This window comes from Drosophila bipectinata, chromosome XL (assembly GCF_030179905.1).
Source record: "Drosophila bipectinata strain 14024-0381.07 chromosome XL, DbipHiC1v2, whole genome shotgun sequence".
NCBI lineage: Eukaryota > Metazoa > Arthropoda > Insecta > Diptera > Drosophilidae > Drosophila > Drosophila bipectinata.
The window spans coordinates 12093453-12112565 of record NC_091734.1 but is presented as its reverse complement, the minus strand read 5'-3'; the positions used below and the strand labels follow the sequence as shown (position 1 = coordinate 12112565).

At 41.1% G+C, this 19113-nt stretch overlaps 2 protein-coding genes across 2 annotated transcripts; both read left to right on the top strand.

Annotated features, from left to right (window-relative positions):
• The first annotated feature begins 450 nt into the window (after positions 1–450).
• On the top strand, positions 451–4430 carry LOC108130610 (pyruvate dehydrogenase phosphatase regulatory subunit, mitochondrial). Its single transcript, XM_017249163.3, has 6 exons — positions 451–2197; positions 2253–2550; positions 2609–2822; positions 2878–3031; positions 3095–3210; positions 3287–4430. Exons 1-6 carry the CDS (start codon positions 652–654, stop codon positions 3764–3766), a joined length of 2808 nt encoding a protein of 935 aa, XP_017104652.2. The 5' UTR covers positions 451–651; the 3' UTR covers positions 3767–4430.
• Positions 4431–6908: 2478 nt separating this feature from the next.
• On the top strand, positions 6909–8118 carry LOC122320936 (uncharacterized). The gene has a single exon (XM_043209849.2). It carries the CDS (start codon positions 7044–7046, stop codon positions 8010–8012), a length of 969 nt encoding a protein of 322 aa, XP_043065784.2. The 5' UTR covers positions 6909–7043; the 3' UTR covers positions 8013–8118.
• The last annotated feature ends 10995 nt before the right edge of the window (positions 8119–19113 follow it).

Below are 19113 nucleotides of genomic sequence, written 5' to 3'. Positions count from 1 at the left end.
TTGTAGAGGAGATATACCCATATATATACCATTTCCCATACAAACGAGCTAAAATTTAGAACGCATGGGTCTCGAAGACTATAAGGGATAAAGCTATCTTTATGTAACATTTTACGTAACATTTAGTTAGGTAATATTTTAAGTTTTATTTAAGTTTTCAATTTTAAGTTTCGATTTAAATATTTCTCAGACTTTTTCAATTTATTTTGCATTTGGCTTTTGAAAAATTAACAAAATCCCGAAAGGGAAAATAATTAAAAGACACACAGTTTTGAGATTGAGCGTTTTTTAATTTTAACTTTTTATTTTTGATCAATTAATTTTAAATATTTCAAACTTTGCGCCTTAGGACACTTTTGGGACTGTTATCGATAACAGCGTTGCCAATGTGGCCGTAGATACTCACGCGCTATGGCATCTCTGTTGGTATTTTACGGTCGTCTCGATTTTGATGACATAAAACAACAACAAAACAACAAGGTTGTTTTTCTTTTTAATTAATTAGGATTTTAAGTTAACCAGAGGACCAGGTGAACCTGAAACTATAACTGAACCTGTTGGCTTACCTGAGTTACAACCCGGACACCTGGCAAGTGGGTGTATGATTGCGATATCGGGCGGAATCCCGTCGAGAAATCGCCGCTGGAGAGGATGTACAAGATCCTGGGTTTCGGTTGCTCCGGCATTGGTCTGCGATTGGCCTCCGTCAGGCGATGCAATGCCCGTCTGGTGAGCGGAAATGCCGCCGCGGATCCGTCGGATGAGCAAGTGCTGCGGAAGCGTAAGTTCCAGCCCTCGAAGGCCCCGGACCTGAGGGAGGAACTAGCCGGCCAGCTGCCGTCCCAGGCTCGGGTGGTCATCTGTGGAGGCGGCATCACTGGCGCCTCGGTGGCCTACCATCTCGGCCTGGCCGGATGGGGCGGGGAGACACTGCTGGTGGAACAGGATCGAGTGGGCGGAGAGCTGCCCTGGAGCGCCTGCGGTCTGGCCGGACGCTTCGAGCCCAGCTACACGGAGCTGAAGCTGGCCGAGTACTCCATCGATCTCATCAAGAACTTGGCCGAACGCGGCCTGCCCACCGGCTGGCGTCAAGTGGGCAGCTTGAATCTGGCCCGCAGCTTCGACCGGATGACCTCCTTCAACCGGATGAAGTCCCAGGCCGTTGCCTGGGGCATGCACTGCGAAATCCTCTCGCCGGAGCAGTGCAAACAGCACTGCGAACTGCTCTCGCTGGACGGCATTGAGGGCGGCCTGTGGATACCCGAGGACGGTGTGTGTGATCCGCACCTGGTGTGCCAGGCCTACATGGAAGAAGCCCGCCGCCTGGGCGTTCGTGTGGTGGAGCACTGTGCCATCAAGAAGATCCAGAGCGAGCACGGCAAGGTGAGGCGCGTGGAGACCACGGCCGGAGACATCGACTGCGAGTACTTTATCAACTGCACCGGTTTCTGGGCCCGCGAAGTGGGTACTCTGTCCAAGCCAGTGGTCAAAGTGCCCCTGAAAGCCGTGGAGCATCACTATCTTCACACCAAACCCATCGAGGGACTCAGTCCTGATACCCCGTTTGTGCGCGACTTCGATGGGCGCATCTTCTTCCGCGAATGCGAGGGCCACATCCTGGCCGGCGGCTTCGAGCGGGAAGCCAAAATGGTCTACGAGGACGGCGTCATACCGCTGTCCCAGACGGCCCGCCAACATCCTCCGGACTGGGATCATTTTCACGAACTGCTGGACGCCCTGCTGTTGCGAGTGCCCAGCTTCCGGGAGGCCAAGCTGGACAGGCTGACCAATTCCCTGCAGGTCTTCTCGCCGGACTGCAAGTGGATTCTGGGCGAGGCGCCTGAAATACAGAACTACTATGTGGCAGCCGGCAACAAGACCATGGGCGTCTCTGCCTCTGGCGGCATTGGCCGCGTACTCACCGACATGATTACCAAAGGATCCACCTACCTGGATCTGCATATTCTGGACATAAGCCGGTTCCTGGGGCTCCACAACAACCGCAAGTTCCTGAGAGATCGCTGCAAGGAGGCGCCCGGCAAGCACTTCGAGATCAACTATCCCTTCGAGGAGTTCCAAACGGGCAGGAATCTGCGCATGTCGCCCATTTATCCGCAGCTCAAGGAAGCTGGTGCAGTCTTCGGCCAGTCTATGGGCTACGAAAGGCCCAACTACTTCGATCAGAACGACAAAAAGGGTTGGTGATGGTTTCTTTTCATGGAAATCAGACTCTAATGCAAGTTCCCTTTCAGATGAGTTTGGTTTACCTCGCTTCCGGATCGCCCAGACCCGGACCTTTGGGAAACCCCCCTGGTTCGACCATGTGGCCTCCGAGTATCGCGCCTGCCGCGAGAGAATAGGCATCGCCGATTACAGTTCCTTCACCAAATACGACTTCTGGTCGAAGGGCAACGAGGTGGTGGAGCTGCTCCAGTACCTCTGCTCCAACGACGTGGACGTGGCCGTTGGGTCCATCATCCATACGGGCATGCAAAACCCCAACGGCGGCTACGAGAACGACTGCTCCCTGGCCAGGCTATCGGAGAAACAGTGAGTCATTCCGGCTCCTCAGTTCATGATTAATCTCATCCCTCCATAACCTGGCTAGCTACATGATGATTGCCCCTACCATCCAGCAGACCCGTTCCATGTGCTGGATCAGGAAGCACATGCCGGACCACCTGAGGGCCAAGGTGAACGTGGCGGATGTGACCTCCATGTACACGGCCATTTGCATCCTGGGCCCCTACTCGCGCATCCTGCTCTCCGAGCTAACTGACACGGATCTCACGCCCAAGAGCTTCCCCTTCTTCACCTATAAGGTAGAGCTACACCTTCCACTTATTAAGAGTTCTTATTAAAGGCCTCCGTTTCCAGGAACTGGATGTTGGCTTGGCGGATGGCATTCGGGTTCTCAACATCACCCACACCGGAGAACTGGGCTATGTCCTTTACATACCCAACGAGTATGCCCTGCATGTCTACTCCAGACTCTACCAGGCGGGCCAGAAGTTCAACATACAGCATGCTGGTGGGTTGATTATTAATTTTAAATTAAGAATTCCTTAAAAAAATGCATTTTTTAATACCCCAGGCTACTATGCCACGCGTGCCTTGAGAATCGAAAAGTTCTACGCCTTTTGGGGCCAGGATCTGGATACCTTCACCACGCCCCTGGAGTGCGGACGCAGCTGGCGGGTGAAGTTCAATGTAAGTCGAGACTGCAAAGTCACTAATTTTATTTTTAAATATTAATTAAAATATTTTTTAACTCAAATCGCAACAGAAACCCATCGACTTCATAGGACGCAGTGCTTTGTTGAAGCAGCGGGAGGAGGGCGTTAAGCGAATGTATGTCCAGCTGCTGCTCAACGACCATGACCACGAGGTGGACATGTGGTGCTGGGGCGGAGAGCCCATATATCGGGACGGCGTCTACGTGGGCATGACCACCACCACTGGCTATGGGTACACGTTCGAGAAGCAGGTCTGTCTGGGATTCGTGCGAAACTTTGATGCCGAAGGCAAGGAGCTGCCGGTGACCAACGAGTACGTGCTCTCCGGCCACTACGAGGTCGAGGTGGCTGGCGTGCGATTCGAGGCCAAGGTCAACCTGCATTCACCCAACCTGCCCACCAAGTTTCCGGATCGCGAGCGCGAAGCCTATCATGCCACGCGCGACAAACCGGATCAGGCGGATCTATTGTCCTTCGCTGGCCCCACCATGGTCACCGGCACTGGCATCCAAACGGGCGGTGAGCTATGAGGAGGAGGATCCGGAGCAGAGCTCCGTCGCCTTACATTTTTTGAATTGGCTGTGCCAAGCGAAGCAGCGAGTCTCAAAGCGATATTATTCGATTTAGTCAAAGAAAGGAGGAAATCGGAGGGAGTATATACATCAAGTCTAGCAAAGCTACTTCCCTTTGAAGGAAACAAGTGGCTATGCTAGTCTAGAACGAGTGAAAAACAAGTACTTGTTCAGCTCAGAAAAGTCAAAATAAAAGCCTTTCTCGGTTTGCGGCCAATTAATAACGTTTACATGTGATTTTGGAATAAATCCTGCTTTTGATACAAAATACAAAACCGAAAAAGGCTGATGAATATAATATTTATGATTGTTTCAAGTTTTGTTTCCTACGTAAAGCATACATCGTTGTCAATTAACCATATATGATATAAGACATATGATATGATATAAAATAACTAAGAATCTTCCGTGATATTTGGAATATTTGTTCGAAACTGGCACAAATCGAAAATGTTGAAAATGTTTGCTCAACCAAAAATGCTTTTCTTCGTTTATAGCTTTAAAAAAAAATTGGAAAACTTTAGCAAAGTTTTGATAAAGTTTTTTAAGGAAGGATCTTTTTTTTTATACTACTTACTAACCCAGACAATTTGACTTTGTAAACCATATATATTGTAGTAAAATATTTATAAAAAAAAAAATAAAATAAAATTTGTTTATAGACGGAGTGGGGTTTTCGGGCTAATACCAGCCGGGGGCTGTGTTGCCAAAAAGTTTATAAGCAGCTGTATTATAAGAAGCAGCTGTTGGCCAAAATGCAAAGTCGGCTTAGGTTTCGGTTTCTGTTTCTGTTACTGTTACTGTTTTCTGTTTTCTTAGCTCGTACTTTTGGCCAAGACAGTGAGGCGTGTGCTAATGCCCGAAAACTCTGGCCAAGAGATAGCTGCACATGTTTTGGCCAAGTTTTGCTCGGATTTGCTTTGCTTTCCTAGGCCAAAAGTTTCCGACCCCCATACTCCCTGGCTGGCTGGCTGGCTGACTGGCTACTGGCGGTGGTCTAGTCTCTGATCTGGTTTTCGGCCACAGCAGCACCGCCCCCTTTTATCCTTTGGGCCACAACAACAGGCCATCTCTCTCTCTGTGCTGGGATTACAAACTATCTTTTTGTTAGTAATTAGCTGCACACGATAAACGTGACATTATTATTGTTGCCAGTTTGCCCGTTTTCCTGTTAGCCAGTTAGCCAAGTTTGTGGGCAAACTTTTTGGCCAAGACTATAGACCCTCTCTCCCCTCTCCTTCGGTACTGTTGGCCAACCGATTTGAATTTGCAAGAAACGAAGGCTGAAAAGCAAAAAGCTGGAGCCGTTTTACAAATGAGCATTTGTTAAATCAAAAATTCAAGTGGCAACGCCGCACTCCAATGGCGCCAGCGGCCGTCTCCATCTCCTCCTGCTCCTGCTCCTGCTCTGGCCACATCCCTTCCAGAAATGATGATCCCCCTCATCGCCAAAACAGACTCCTCCCTCCTCCTCCGGTCGGGTCGTGTGTAATTTATGCCCATTTATTGTGTGGTCGGCTCCTGCATTTGTGGTTTCCCCCTTTCGGGATCTCAGGGCCTGACTCTGGCTGTGGCCAAGAAGGAACTGGGATCTCGCCAGAGCAATCACCGAATTTGCATACAAATGTCCCGGCTTGGATTTAGATTCTGTTTTCGATTTTCAGTCGCCATCCAACCATCCAACCAACACACACAGTCGAGGGTCAATTTGGATTTGTGGTCACTCGGCGGTTCGGCTTGGTGGTTTCGTTATTTGGTGCTGGAATTCAATAGGTAGCTCGGCATCCATCTCGCAACTGACCAGAATGGAGCCACCACTACCAGTCCACCATCCAAACCTAAGACGGTGTTCTGGCAAATTTAATCAATCAACATTTTGACAGATGACGAATGTATTTTGTTGTTAATCCTCGTGGGTGGTTTCTTTTTTATTAAATTAATTTAAACTTTGAAGTTATTGTAATGGATCTTATGGAACAAATTATAAGAGATATATTTAAGAAATATAAAGGAATAATAATAATAATAAAACACAATACGAAAAACAAAGACACCCTAACTGAAACCGCACTCGAGTGCCGCTGCAGCATAAAAAATGGCGGAAAAGCTACAAATTACACAAAAAAAAAGCTAATTTACAAAAATATTTATAGTAAGTTTTCTATTCATCATCTTTTGAACGATTTAATTTTTTTATTTTTGGAATTAATGAAAGGATTGCAAAGTTATAGACGGATTAACATTTAATAGGACTCGCAATATTTTCCTGATTTGTCTCCTTTCATTTTTTTTTTCTCAACGCAAAGAAAACAGGAAAATACAACATTTTCAAGAAAATTTTCAAGAAATTTTTTGAAAAATACTGGTGGCTATTCATTCTTTAATTAATTCTTGGCCATATTTTAAAGTAAATTTGATAACTTCTTTAATGATTGAAGTAATCTAAGCAGATTCAAATTTAATAAAAATCAAGTTGGTTTTTTGCCTGGAAGCTTGGAGTTACATACATACATACATGCATACATAACATACATACATACAAAAATGGCGGAGTTTAACCTTTTTTTATGAAGAACAGTTTTCACTCAAAATGTAAAAATAGCGGGAAAATTTCGCCATTTTTTTTTTTTGCGGAAAGCTTGCTTGCTTGGCTTTCTCATCAAGATCCTAACAACATCCATAAAATATCCTAAACAAAATAAAATTCTGAAATATTAGTTGCTAAAGGTGCTTCTTGATCGTCGAAAGGCGTTGGTGAAGTTTATTTTTAAAAAAGTTAAAGGATTATAAAGATGTAACAAGATTAAGATTTAGTGACTTGCATTTTTGTAAGTGTAGAATGTATTGCTAGAATGCATTAACTCCAAATTATGACAATAATATTAAAATAAACACTAACAGGTGTTAAAGTTAAAACTTGATCAATTTTTTTTTTATATATGTATGTACATTCAAATGTATTTTAAAAGAATTTTTCATACAATGAGGTTAACTCCAGGGGAAATTCCTATAACGGAACGCTGAACAAGAACTTTGTCGATTGTGATAACAGTTTTTATCGATAATTTGTTGAGGTAGGGATGCAATATCGACACATTATCGGCGCATCACCAAAACCAGGGCTCATTGAAAGTTTTAAAAAAGCATTCCAAGTGACAAGTGGATCTGCCAAAAAGCCGTAACTTTGTGAAAATTTAGTGCTTAACTAACGCATCTGGAGAATAACTGCCTGACGATGGAGAATTGTAACAACAACCTGGATAGGAAACACTTGTTAAGGGAAATCTCTGTCTGCCCGTCCATTTGGGACTCGCGTTTGGGTCTCGGAGATCGGCGCCATGTCATGAACCGCGACTGGGTAAAGGTGGCCCGGGCCGTAAATTCAAACGTGGACCATTGCAAGCGGAAGTGGAAGATCATGCGAAGCACCTTCCGGAACGAACTGCGCCGCTCGACCTTTACGGGCGCCGCCTCTCGCTGGCATCTGTTCAAAGATATGGAGTTCATGAGGGACGCGTTTGGCCCCTTGCCCTTCAAGTGCCCCGCTGAGGATTCCTCTGTGATGCCGATCCTCCAGTATCCCCCCACGGCCTCCACTCATACCCCAGATCTTATCCGTTCTCCCAATCGCATCTGCCCAAATGATACTTTGCCGAACAGCGTCCCCCAGAATCCCACGGCTTCCACTCATATCCCAGACCTTGTCCATAATCCCAATCCCATCTTCCCGGATAAGACTTTACCGGACTGCGTCGAGGGGGTAGATAATGTTGTCACCGTCCAGGATGAGATGCCGGGGGTCTCGAAGCCTAAGCCGTCTGGCAGTGCCCAGAACGTAAAGATAGATCCGAATGATTCGGACTACAGGTTCCTGATTAGCTTGATGCCCTTCGTCAGCACTTTTTCGGACTCTCTGAGGAGTCGCTTCCAAGACATAGCCTTGCGTTTGCTGCTGCAGCTTCGGAAAGAATGCCCAAAGGAGGTTGAGGAGAACGTTCCGGTGGTAATCCATGTGCTGGATGATGACGACGATGACGACGATGAGGATCAGCAGCAGCATCAGAATAAGGATGCTGTGGAGGAACAGCCTGAGGAAGAATGTGTGCTTGAAGATCAACTTTACGAGCAGCTACAAGAGCAGCTACAAGAACAGCTACGGGAGCTAAATCAGAATCCACCACCATCTAACAAGAACGTGAACTGAAGTCTTAATACTGCCTTTAGATTCCAAAAAAAACTACCAAGTTCCTAACCCCAAACTAGCTACCAAATGGAGGAGCCCAACCAGGAGGACTTCATCAACCACTTCAGTTTGTATTTCATTATTTTATTTAAGTTTTCTTAAAACATATTCATTAATGAAATTTTAAAACACATTTCAGATAAAAACATGTAAATGGCCAACTAACATCAACATCACTGAACAAATGCTATATACTATAAAACCTTCTACATAACATCCTCAAAGTAAGTGAAGGAAACTAAAATATTTTATAGAAATTTTAAACACTATGTTATCTTTTATTATATGCTACAACGGTTAATATATATGTAGTTATGATATTGTTATTATTGTTAAGAAAAGTCCTTTTAAAGTCCGTCATGCATATCTATAAAAGTCCAATGTTTGCTATTTCCATGAATAACTATGTTCATATCTTTTCCATTGCTTATATAGTTCCTAAGTGGAAACCTATTCCTATTCTCTATTAATCCTGTTTTCGATTAATCTATCTCAAGATCCAGAAACTATATGTCATTATTGGATCGATTTTTCACCAATCTGCATTAAAATTTGGAAACAAACTAGCGATCCTCTTGGAGGAACTTAGTTTCTTAGTTTTAGAATGGCTTCTTATAATGACATTATCTTTGTCAGTTCTCATTCGATCCTTGAGGGAAATACATATAAAGATTTATTGATCGATTACCCGCTAATCTGCTTTAAAATATAAAAACATCACATTTGTTTGTTTTTTTCCCCATTTATGTTTGGGAGTCCCCTTTTAATATCCTAGATTCTTATGTATGACTTTTTGCGATGTATATATCTTTGACCATTCTTCTCCGATTCTTAAGGGGAATACCTTAAGCGACTTGTGGATGAATTCTCCATCGTTTTGCATGAAAAATCAAACAACCAAATATTTTAATTTATTTTTACCCCATTTTTGAAAGCAAACCTCTCGCGAAATACTAGATTCTTATATATGGATTCTAAAAGTACTTATATATTTGCCAGTTCTTATCTGATTCTTAATAGATATACCTATAAATATTTGTTTATCGATTCCCCATCCGTCTGCATTCAAACCAAAGGAAAAATAGTTTGTGAATTAAAAAAAAAATGTTCTGAGACCCTATTTAAAATGCTGGATTATCGTATGTTTTTACTTAAGATGTCTATATATTTTCCAATGCTAATTCGATTTTTAAGATCAATTCATTAAACGATTTTTGGATCTTTATCCCATTAATCTAAGAACATTAATCTTAATCTGAGAACCAAATCTTTAATTAGTTTTTAAAAATTTGTTTTGGGGATCCCCTAGTCAAATCTTACATTCTCATATATGGTTTCCTACGCAGTCTACCATATACAAGTATGCTTGCCAATTCACATCCGATTCCCTTAAGAAGTACCTTCAGTGTTTCATGAATCTTTTCCCTACTGATTCGAATTAAAATCGAAGAACAAAATATTTGTTAAAAGAACCTTTTATTGAAAACCTTTATCCAATTTCTTAGTGCTAGTGAATAATTTGTACTTTTTGGACCGGCAATCAAGTCGTGGGACAGGACATGCCCAATATTTGCTCAGCCGGGAGCTGGGGGAAGAGGATGTTTGCACAAAATTAACAAATGCCCCAAGTCCGAAATCCCGGCCTGGATTAGTTCCGATGGGATAATGATTTCAAATCTCTCCGGCCAGAAAGTAATGTGCCTCATTAGAGGCTAAGCCATCGTCCGATGCGAAGATGGAGGCAGCATATGCCGCACAGGATGCCACAGGATGCCTCCATTGCCTTCGGCTCGTGGGCCTTTGCTTTTTGGCTGTTGGTTTTCTTTTGGTTTTGGTTAAGGTTTCGGTATTGTTATTTTTTTTTTTTTTGCTTCTAAAGAGCTTTGTTTGCCTAATTTTCCACGTTGATTTTCTAGCCGCAAAACAAATGAAACGTTCGCTGCATATTAAGCATCTAATTTAATTTGCGAGACAAGCCGAAACCGAAACCGAATCCGAATCCAAAACCAAGGCCCAGACCCTGGAAAAGTCAACCCTCCTGGACGGCCAGTGGGTGGTGGGTGCCAAGTTGGACAGCTGGGCGGTGGTGAGGGATTGGACTGGCTTAAATGCTTCATAATGAAAATCTGTGATATCTTGCGGTCGGGCTTTGATTTCGATTGTTTTCCTTAGACACTAAAAAAAAATAAATTGGTTTACAAGGCTGCTAGAAAAAATTAAGATTGGAAAAAATATTTTATTCTAAAAAGAAATTTAAAATAATACGAAAATGGTTGTTATTAGGAAATTTCTAAAGTTAATATATTTCTAAAAGTTCAAGAAGAAAATACGCTTCAGAATCGCTTTGATTTCATAAGTTCTTTAAAGTTCTTTTAATAAGTTAAAATTTCAATATTTTACCAAATTTCCTATACATCCAAAGAAGTTTTTAAATATTTTTTATAGATTTTTAAAGTATTTATTTATTTATCTTAAAAATGCAGCACGCGTGCGTCACCTACGTGGATAGCCAACCTCTGATAAATAAAAACATATACGCTTTAATTCTCCAATAATTTTTTTATTTTATTCAAAAGATTCTTATAAAAAGTATATATAATTATTCGTTACTTTTTCCTTTACGTTTATAGCTTAAAAATATACAGTTTTAATTTGAAAATTCACTATAATGACAGTTTTTTCGAGAAAATCTAACTTCCATCTAACCAAAACCTTGCCCATATATTTTAAAAGTCTAAGTTTCTCCTGATAGACAGTTTTTTTTCAGTGTATTATTTACCATTGTCCGTATGCCGCCACTCAAGTGCCTTGATGTTGATTGTCTGTCAATAGATGACGACAAGTTTGCCCCGGAATCCCACAATCTCAGAATCCCAGAATCCCGGGGATACCAAAAGCCACGAACGAACGGACTCTGGTCCCCGGAGTACGGATTACAACTTTCGAGTGCCGGGCACGTTCCACCAAGTTATTAGTGACCGTGCCTAAGCCTTTGATTGCCACCCAACCCCTAACTTACCCCCCCTCGCATCTGTATCTCTGTGTATCTTTGTATCTTACGGCTAACCCGCAAAACCAAAGTGAAAAATCATTCCTAATTTGTTTATGGGATTCTTATGCGCACTTCTGGCAAATTGCATTTGAATATGCCGAGGGAGAGGTGTGGTGAGTGGTGATGCCCTAGTCCGGATTTTATAAGTTCCGTATTCGGGATTCCGGCGTATTCCGATTGGCTGGAAGGATGCTCGTTCGGGTGTCGGTCCAGTGGTTTCAGCCACCCAGCTTTTGGTGACAAAGTCAAGCTACTTTGCATGGGGAAACATTTTAATACGCGGTCGCCCAGGGAACTGTGCTTTGGTTTTTGGATTATTTGTCTGTGAAAATATAAGGGGAATTTTTAGAAGAAATTTTTAAGGTTCTCGGATAAACAAAGTTATTGTTTTTAGGGGCTTTTTAGTTTTTTAAATATTAGGGAATATGTACAGAAAATGTATGTATATAAATAATATTTATAATAATATAAATTAGGCTTCGAAGTAAAGTTCTTTAAGGTTTACTTTTTAAATTCTATATTTCAATGCTAAATATCTATGCTATGTCCTTTATTTGCTTCTATAATCATCTATGTATATAGTTTTTAATTTTATTAAATTTTTTTTGTTGCTCTAGGCCCTTTTTGTAGGCTCTTTTATAGCTCTTTTTTTTGTAGGCCAAGGCTTACCTTCATATCATTAAAAACATAAATAATAACTAGGTAACATTTTACAGCTAATAAAATATATTGTACTCTTGAAAAAAGCATTTAAAAAAAAAATATATTCACAAAAATAATAGTAACCAAAAAAAGAAGCCCGAAGTACCGGGTATAATAAACTAGCTTTTTTTCTTGTTTCTTAAGATGTTAAGATGTCTTTTTTCTTACTAGCTTGTTTCTTAAGATGTTGGCTGTTTAGATTTATTAATTATTAATTTATTTAGACATCTTAGATTTAAAAAAAAAATCTATTAAAATCGAAAAGGACACTGTGCCACAGCCAGGATGACATGGCACGCTTTCAACATTCCACTGGCACTGCCACTTTCCGCGCCTTTGCATGCGACGAGTTTGTCACTGTGATTTATGCCTGAGAGGGTTGCACCACCAGTGGGTTGCAAAGTGGGTGGTTGGGTGGAATAGTCAAAAAAAAAAAAAAAACAACAGAAAAATACCGAAAAGAATCTAAAATACGAGCAACGCCGACGACGGCAGTCAAAAAGGCAGTTGAGCAAAAAGGAAGCTGAGCCAGTCAGGCGGTTTGCAGGCGTCAACAGGATGTCATCCGTTTGATGGGGCGCAGGGAGACAGGGGGACGGAGGGGTGGTCCACGGGTGTAGGATGAGGCGGCCGAGGGTTGTGCCGGATGACAGTGTCATTGGCAGCGACGGCGTCACTTTGCGCACTGCCACTGCCAAGTGCAGCCACCAGAACCGAAACCGAAATTCAAATCCAACAAAAACAGCACACACACACACATAGACCCATAAAAAAAAAGGAATCAAACCACCAAACCCCCCACCTAACCACCACCCCACCACTCAACTGGCAGTCAAATCCACGCCCAACAGCTACAATTGAAAATTTTATTTCATTTTTATGGCTTTGGCAAATTAAATTGTTGTCATCGCATACAAAATTAACCAGAGCATCCAGATTTGCATAGCCAGCCCGGCCGAGAGGTGTGACCTCCGCACCACCCACCCAACCACCCAACTACCCATCGACCCAACGATCCATCCACCAGCAGCCACCCCCCTCCCTTTGTAAAATATTTACCATAGATCGCCCGCTGGGGCTGCGGTCTTTAACATTTAGCGAAACATTTGATTGCCATCAGGATAATCCCCGGGGGAGGAACCAGCTCGGCCGGGGCTCGGGTTAAGTCCTGCCAGGACATCTGCATAAAGTTTGACTTTGGGCCTTAAATAAATGTTTATTTTAAAGCCAACCAAGGGCGAAAACAAAAGCAATTGGCTTGGCTTGGGGGGCATATACATATATATTGAATCTAATTGAATCTATCTCCACAAAATATTGCCACAAATTAGAGATCCTTTCATTTTAATATCGAAAATAACCATTTCCCTGGTCAGCTGCCAAAAAAAAAACCTTCGATTTCTAGTTTGCCGCAAACTGAAGCCAATTTGCAATTTGATTTTATCCTGAAACCCAAAACGGACACCCGAGGTGGACGGAAAAGGATGTAATGGTAATGGACTTTAAAGGGGATTGACAAAAAGGATTAGGCCAGGTCCCGCATAAAAAACTAAATACGCAGCAATCAATCGATTAAAAAAGGACCAAAGGCTGCCAAACTTTTGTAAGCCGTGAGCCGGGAGGGGCCCACCTATGGCGAGTGGTCCTGGCCAGCAGTCCTGTAAGAAAATTACACCCCAGGGACCCGCAGCTATAACCAAGGAAGTCGCCTGGCTGGCTTTTGTCTAATACGCCGCTTATCTCGATATTATTGAGCCATAAAAAAAAGGACACGGACACATGTCATTTGTTATGTGGCCAGTAAGGAAACTAAAGGCATCAGAAGGCACTTGGAAAAATTGTAGGGTACACAGAATGGTAATTTTTAGAGGCTATGAATTTTAGAAAAATTATAGAAGCTAAAAGATTCATAAAGTTAACCATTTTTTTAAATTTTGAGATAATTTAATCATATAATTTATAGTAAAAAAAGAAAGTTACAGAAAAGAGACAATGGAAAGGACAATCCTTTACAGGATAAAGGAAAATTCTAGGGGAAACAATAACTAAGGAATTATTTGTATGAATAAGATCGAGAGTACCGGCTATCATATAGTCTATACTAGACTCTAAGAGTTCTTACCTTCTATTGAAGGATATTTCTAATTCCTCCAGCTCTTTTTGTAAAATTCTTGGCATTTCTACTTTAAATTTTTATTAGTATCCTTCACTGGAAACCAAATCTCTGATCTTTTCCCCAGAACCCTCTAGACGAAAAAAAAATAAAAGCAAGAAAATTGCAACTTTTCACATGTCACAACGAGAGCAATTTCGCAACCGACAGTGGCATGGAAATGGACCGAAACGAATCCTGCGGGTTTCGTTGATTTCGACGCGGCTTTCGTGGAATCCTCCTCCAGAGCCAGCCACCCCACCGCATTATCCTTCCCTGCCCCCTTGACCGCTCCACTTGGCCAGACACGCGCGTTTCGAATCCCTTTAGTTACACTGTTTCAAAATTAAATATTTACATTTTGGATGCGGATGCGGCATGTAGCATGTGGCATCTATACGGTAGAGGATATTCCAATTCACATGTGGGTGGTGTCGATGGTGGTGGTGGTGGGATACTTTGGGTGGGGCACTGGTCATCTAATCGGTGGTGCTAGTGGTAGTGCTTCTGCTGTTTGGCTTTCGTGTCCATTTGGACACTTGTCGAAAGGAGCAGGAGCGTATCTGCTTAAGAGATTTTTTCTTGAAAGATTTCAGAAAAATAAAAATAAAATCAAATGTTAAAAAATAGTCCAGAAATAGGGAAAATATTTAACAAAAAATGACAAAGGTCGTATACCTTTTTCCCTTAAAATACATAACTTTGTTTAGCCCTAACTATTTTTTATTTTAAAAACAAACCATATTTTAGGTTTTGCTAAGTTTCTTAAAAAGTAAATATGAAATAACCCCCCTTTTTCTTAAGAGACGCCCCTGTCTTTGGCAGCCGGACAGTTGTCATTGGAACTGAGCGCTTTTCGATGCGCGTTTATTTAGTAATTTGTTTGTCTCTCGAGTTAGTCACGGTTTATGGCTGACATTTATTTTATGAGCGTGAAAAATATATCACTGGCAACTGGCAGCCACCCTAGCAGGTGGTTGCACCACCCACCCCCCTAGCCACATGCCACCAATGCGGCACTTAAGCCAAGTCTGATAGCGCTTTATTGATGGCCAGAAAGCGATATGCGATTTTGGCTTTAGTCTCGCTTTGGGCCACAAAAATTCAGGATTTGCTGATTGAATCAGTGTGTGCCAGAATGACATATCCTTGCGTGTCCTTGTGGGCCAGGATGAGTCACGGTTTTATCTTTTGGACAAGTATCTTTGCAGGATCTTGGAAGGAGAACTACAACAAATGATCAAATATGCAGACACATCTTGGGATTATTTTTTTGGATAATTTTTATACCCTTGCAGAGGGTATTATAATTTTGGTCAAAAGTGTGCAACGCAGTGAAGGAGACATCTCAGACCCTATAAAGTATATATATTCTTGATCAGGATCACCTCCTGAGTTGATATGAGCATGTCCGTCTGTCCGTCTGTCCGTCTGTCTGTTTCTACGCAAACTAGTCTCTCAGTTTTAAAGCTATCGTCTTGAAACTTTGCACACACCCTTCTTTCCTTTGCACGCAGTATATAAGTCGGAACGGCCCGGATCGGCCGACTATATCCTATAGCTGCCATATAACTGATTGATCGGAAATGGTATAACTTTGGTGTTTTTAGAGTTAGAGAGTTCAAATTTGACATGAGAGCTATTTTTGGCAAAACATTACGACATGCCAAATTTTATAAGGATCGGCAGACTATATCCTATAGCTGCCATATAACTGAACGATCGGAAATGACCCAACTTTCGTGTTTTTGAAGATAGAAAGCTGGAACTTGGTACAGATTATATATTTGGTCAGTTGATCCGACCTACCAAATTTCATTAGGATCGGCCGACTATATCCTATAGCTGCCATATAACTGAACGATCGGAAATGGTTTTTGGTAGAAATATCAACTTTCGTATTTTTGAAGATAGAAGTTTGGGACTTTTTTTAGATTTTGTATTGTAATAAATTGGATTATATATTCCTATTCTCATAAGGATCGGCCAACTATATCCGATGTTTGCGATATATATCCGGTTTTAACTGCAAGGGTATATCAACTTCGGCTCCGCCCGAAGTTAGCTTTGCTTTCTTGTTAAATATTTTATTCTAATTTATTTTTAATTCTTTGAATTTGAATTTATTTTGAACAAAATCCCTTACCTGTTTTGGTCTCTTTAATATTTAATTACATTTATTACTTATTTTTAAACAATTCAATACTTATATACATTTTTTTATTTTTTTTTTACAGATCTGCAAGGATTTTTTCAAAATTCTTGTAAATGCCACAATTATACTCAAGAATCCTTAGAAACTTATTGGCCTATAAACTAATCGCATAATTATACTAAAGTAATTATTCTTCTGCCCGTCCTGTGTCGAGATGCCGTATATCCTGTCGCTGCACATACATGCCTATCCTTTTTGGTTATCCTTATCGTTTATCGTCATCCTGCGGCTTTCGCCGGCGTTCTGATTTTTCCACCTTGCTGGCCAACTATGCGGCTCATCCGCTCCGCTGAACGCCGCCAGAAGCCAGAAGGAAGTGCCCATGCAGGCTGCACAGGATACACAGGACACTGGGAAAACAGTTGGAAAACAACAACAGAAGCAAAAAACAAACAAAAAAACACAAAGGATCCTTGCTTGCAAAAAAAGACAAATAGAGTCGACCGACGGAGAGGTGAAATTAAAATCAAGCTGTTGATAGGACATATCTTTCACATCAACCAGCCTGGTTACATACACTGTTACAAAATTAATTAATCAACAGTCAATAATTATTAACAATAACTTAACTAGTCACTAACATATTAAAAACAACACATCTCAATATTTACAAAAAGGACTTTCAAAAGGATTAACAAAAGGATTTTCCAAAAGAATGTCAATTCAGGCTAACTCAGGGATAAATGCTTATTTGAAAATTAATTAAAGGCAGGAATATTCCAATCTAATAAAATATTTAATTTTGAACCATCTTTATAAAATTAAAGATAATTAATATTTAAGAAGTCGTTCATTTTAAAGCACTTTTCAAAAGTCTTAAATTTGACATAATAAAATTAAACTCGAATTGTTTATGACCTAATTATGACCCAATGTAATATTTTTAAATTGTAAAAAACACTCATTCAGACATCTAATTTTAAAGAAACAAACAAAAGCCATAACTAACCTGGGCAGTATATTTAATACATAATTTTGACTATAAAATGATTTAAATCTAACAATTCCTATTATTCTTATAAATATTTATAAATGATATAAAATCTATTCTATAGATACTTAATACGATAATATTTTAAAAGCCATATTATTTCGGAATTGCCATGAATTTGAGATTTTAAAAAAACACTTTTAACAAAAAATTAAAAACAAAACTAATGTAAAATACTTAACAATTAAATTTGCAATAAATAATGGGAATGTGTATGAGGATGTAAATAATAATATGTAATAACTAATAAACTGAACGTAATCTAATCTAATCTTTATAATGGTTTATAATGGTTAATGGTTTCAATGGCCCATCAGGACTGCATGCTTCTAATTCTTTTGCTAAAATTTTAGTTATTAATATAAATTAATAATAATAAATAGTAAAGTATAATAATAATAATAATAATAGAAAATGGCAGGTAAGTGATTCAATCTGGTCGCCTTGAATGCCCAATTCTAATTCCAAATCAATGGATATTTTTGCCAAGCTAGATTAATGAATGCATTTTTTTTGTAGTGATCGACTGTATCCTGGCTGCAAGGACGAGGGAGTGGGATGTATGCATCAGCAGCCATCACATGGCCAACTGGCCGTCTTCCGGCTTCCGGCTTCTCTGTTTCTCGAATCTGCGACTGTCATTCCTCATTCATCATTCCGACTCTCTCTTCCTTCTTCCTTCTTGGCCGTTTGGCATTTTCCCCTTCTTATCCTTAAAAGTGAATAGTTAGGGTTGACATCCTGAAGTGGCTCAGTGGCTCAGTGGTTCGATGGCTTTGTTCCTCGATTGGCGTTTTTGTCGAGCGTGCACTAATTAAGTTGAAGAGCCGACTGCACAATAGATCCCCGATAAGCCGCAGGATAATCCAAAAGGATCACAAGGGATATATGTACATACGTAAAGAGAAGAGCACACTCCCCAGCGATCCTCTGGTAAATGGTAATTGAAAACAAAACAACTTCAATAGGGGCAATTCGATTATGTTGACATCTTATTTGGTTTAAAACGTTTATTGAGGGTTTATTGAAGAATATATATATGTATTTTAAAGAACTTACATATATTATATGGAAGTTCATATAGCTATAGTCAACTTTAGTTTTTTTTGTGCTTTTTTGATAGACATTATTCTAGTTGAGAAATAAATTCATGAACCTGGATCTTAAAACAGACAAACCCTATTATAAAAATCCTTGCCCTAAGGTAGCCCTAAAAAACCCCTCATAAAATAACGTTAATACCCTAAATCTGTCAATATTAAAGATTAATTGATTTTAATTTAGTGAGAGATCGCTCTATTCCCCCTCCTCCAGAAGTCTTTCTTCAGCCTCCCCAGTGAAGATTCCGAGTTGCAGAAAGCAGAAAGCTGAAAGCGTTTTGCGGCCAATTAGTTGATGCCACAAAATGAAATCATTTCTCACAGCTATAGCTGGCAGTTCTGCAGTTTGCCGAGCAAAACTAATTAATTGTCGTTTGAGATATATATGTATATATTTATAAAGATATATAGGTATATTGGTATATACTGCACTCCACCCCTGATGAGCTTCTTCAAGTGGAGGACCAATCGAAGCCTGATGACTCCGAGAGGGGGCTTGAAGACCGAGGCCTGCAGACGGAAGACTGCAAACTGTAGACTGAGAGAAGCGCATACTTTCCAAGGCAATTATCGAATGCCAGCGTGTCAGCCTCATCCTTGGCCTCAGACTTCCAATTTCCAGTTCCAACCAGCCCCTCGGTTCCCCCGATATTAACCACAAAGTTACGTCGCCAGGGCGTCGCCGGCTGGAATCGTTTGGAATCATTTTGGGTGGGGAGGGGGCTTTGGGGGGAGGTGGTGCGGGAGCAGGAGCAGGAGCTGCAGAAGCAGCGGCAGCAGCAAGGAACCATCGCGGAACCAACCAACTCCAAACTCCAGACTGCAGTTTTTCCCTGACGCCAACAACGCC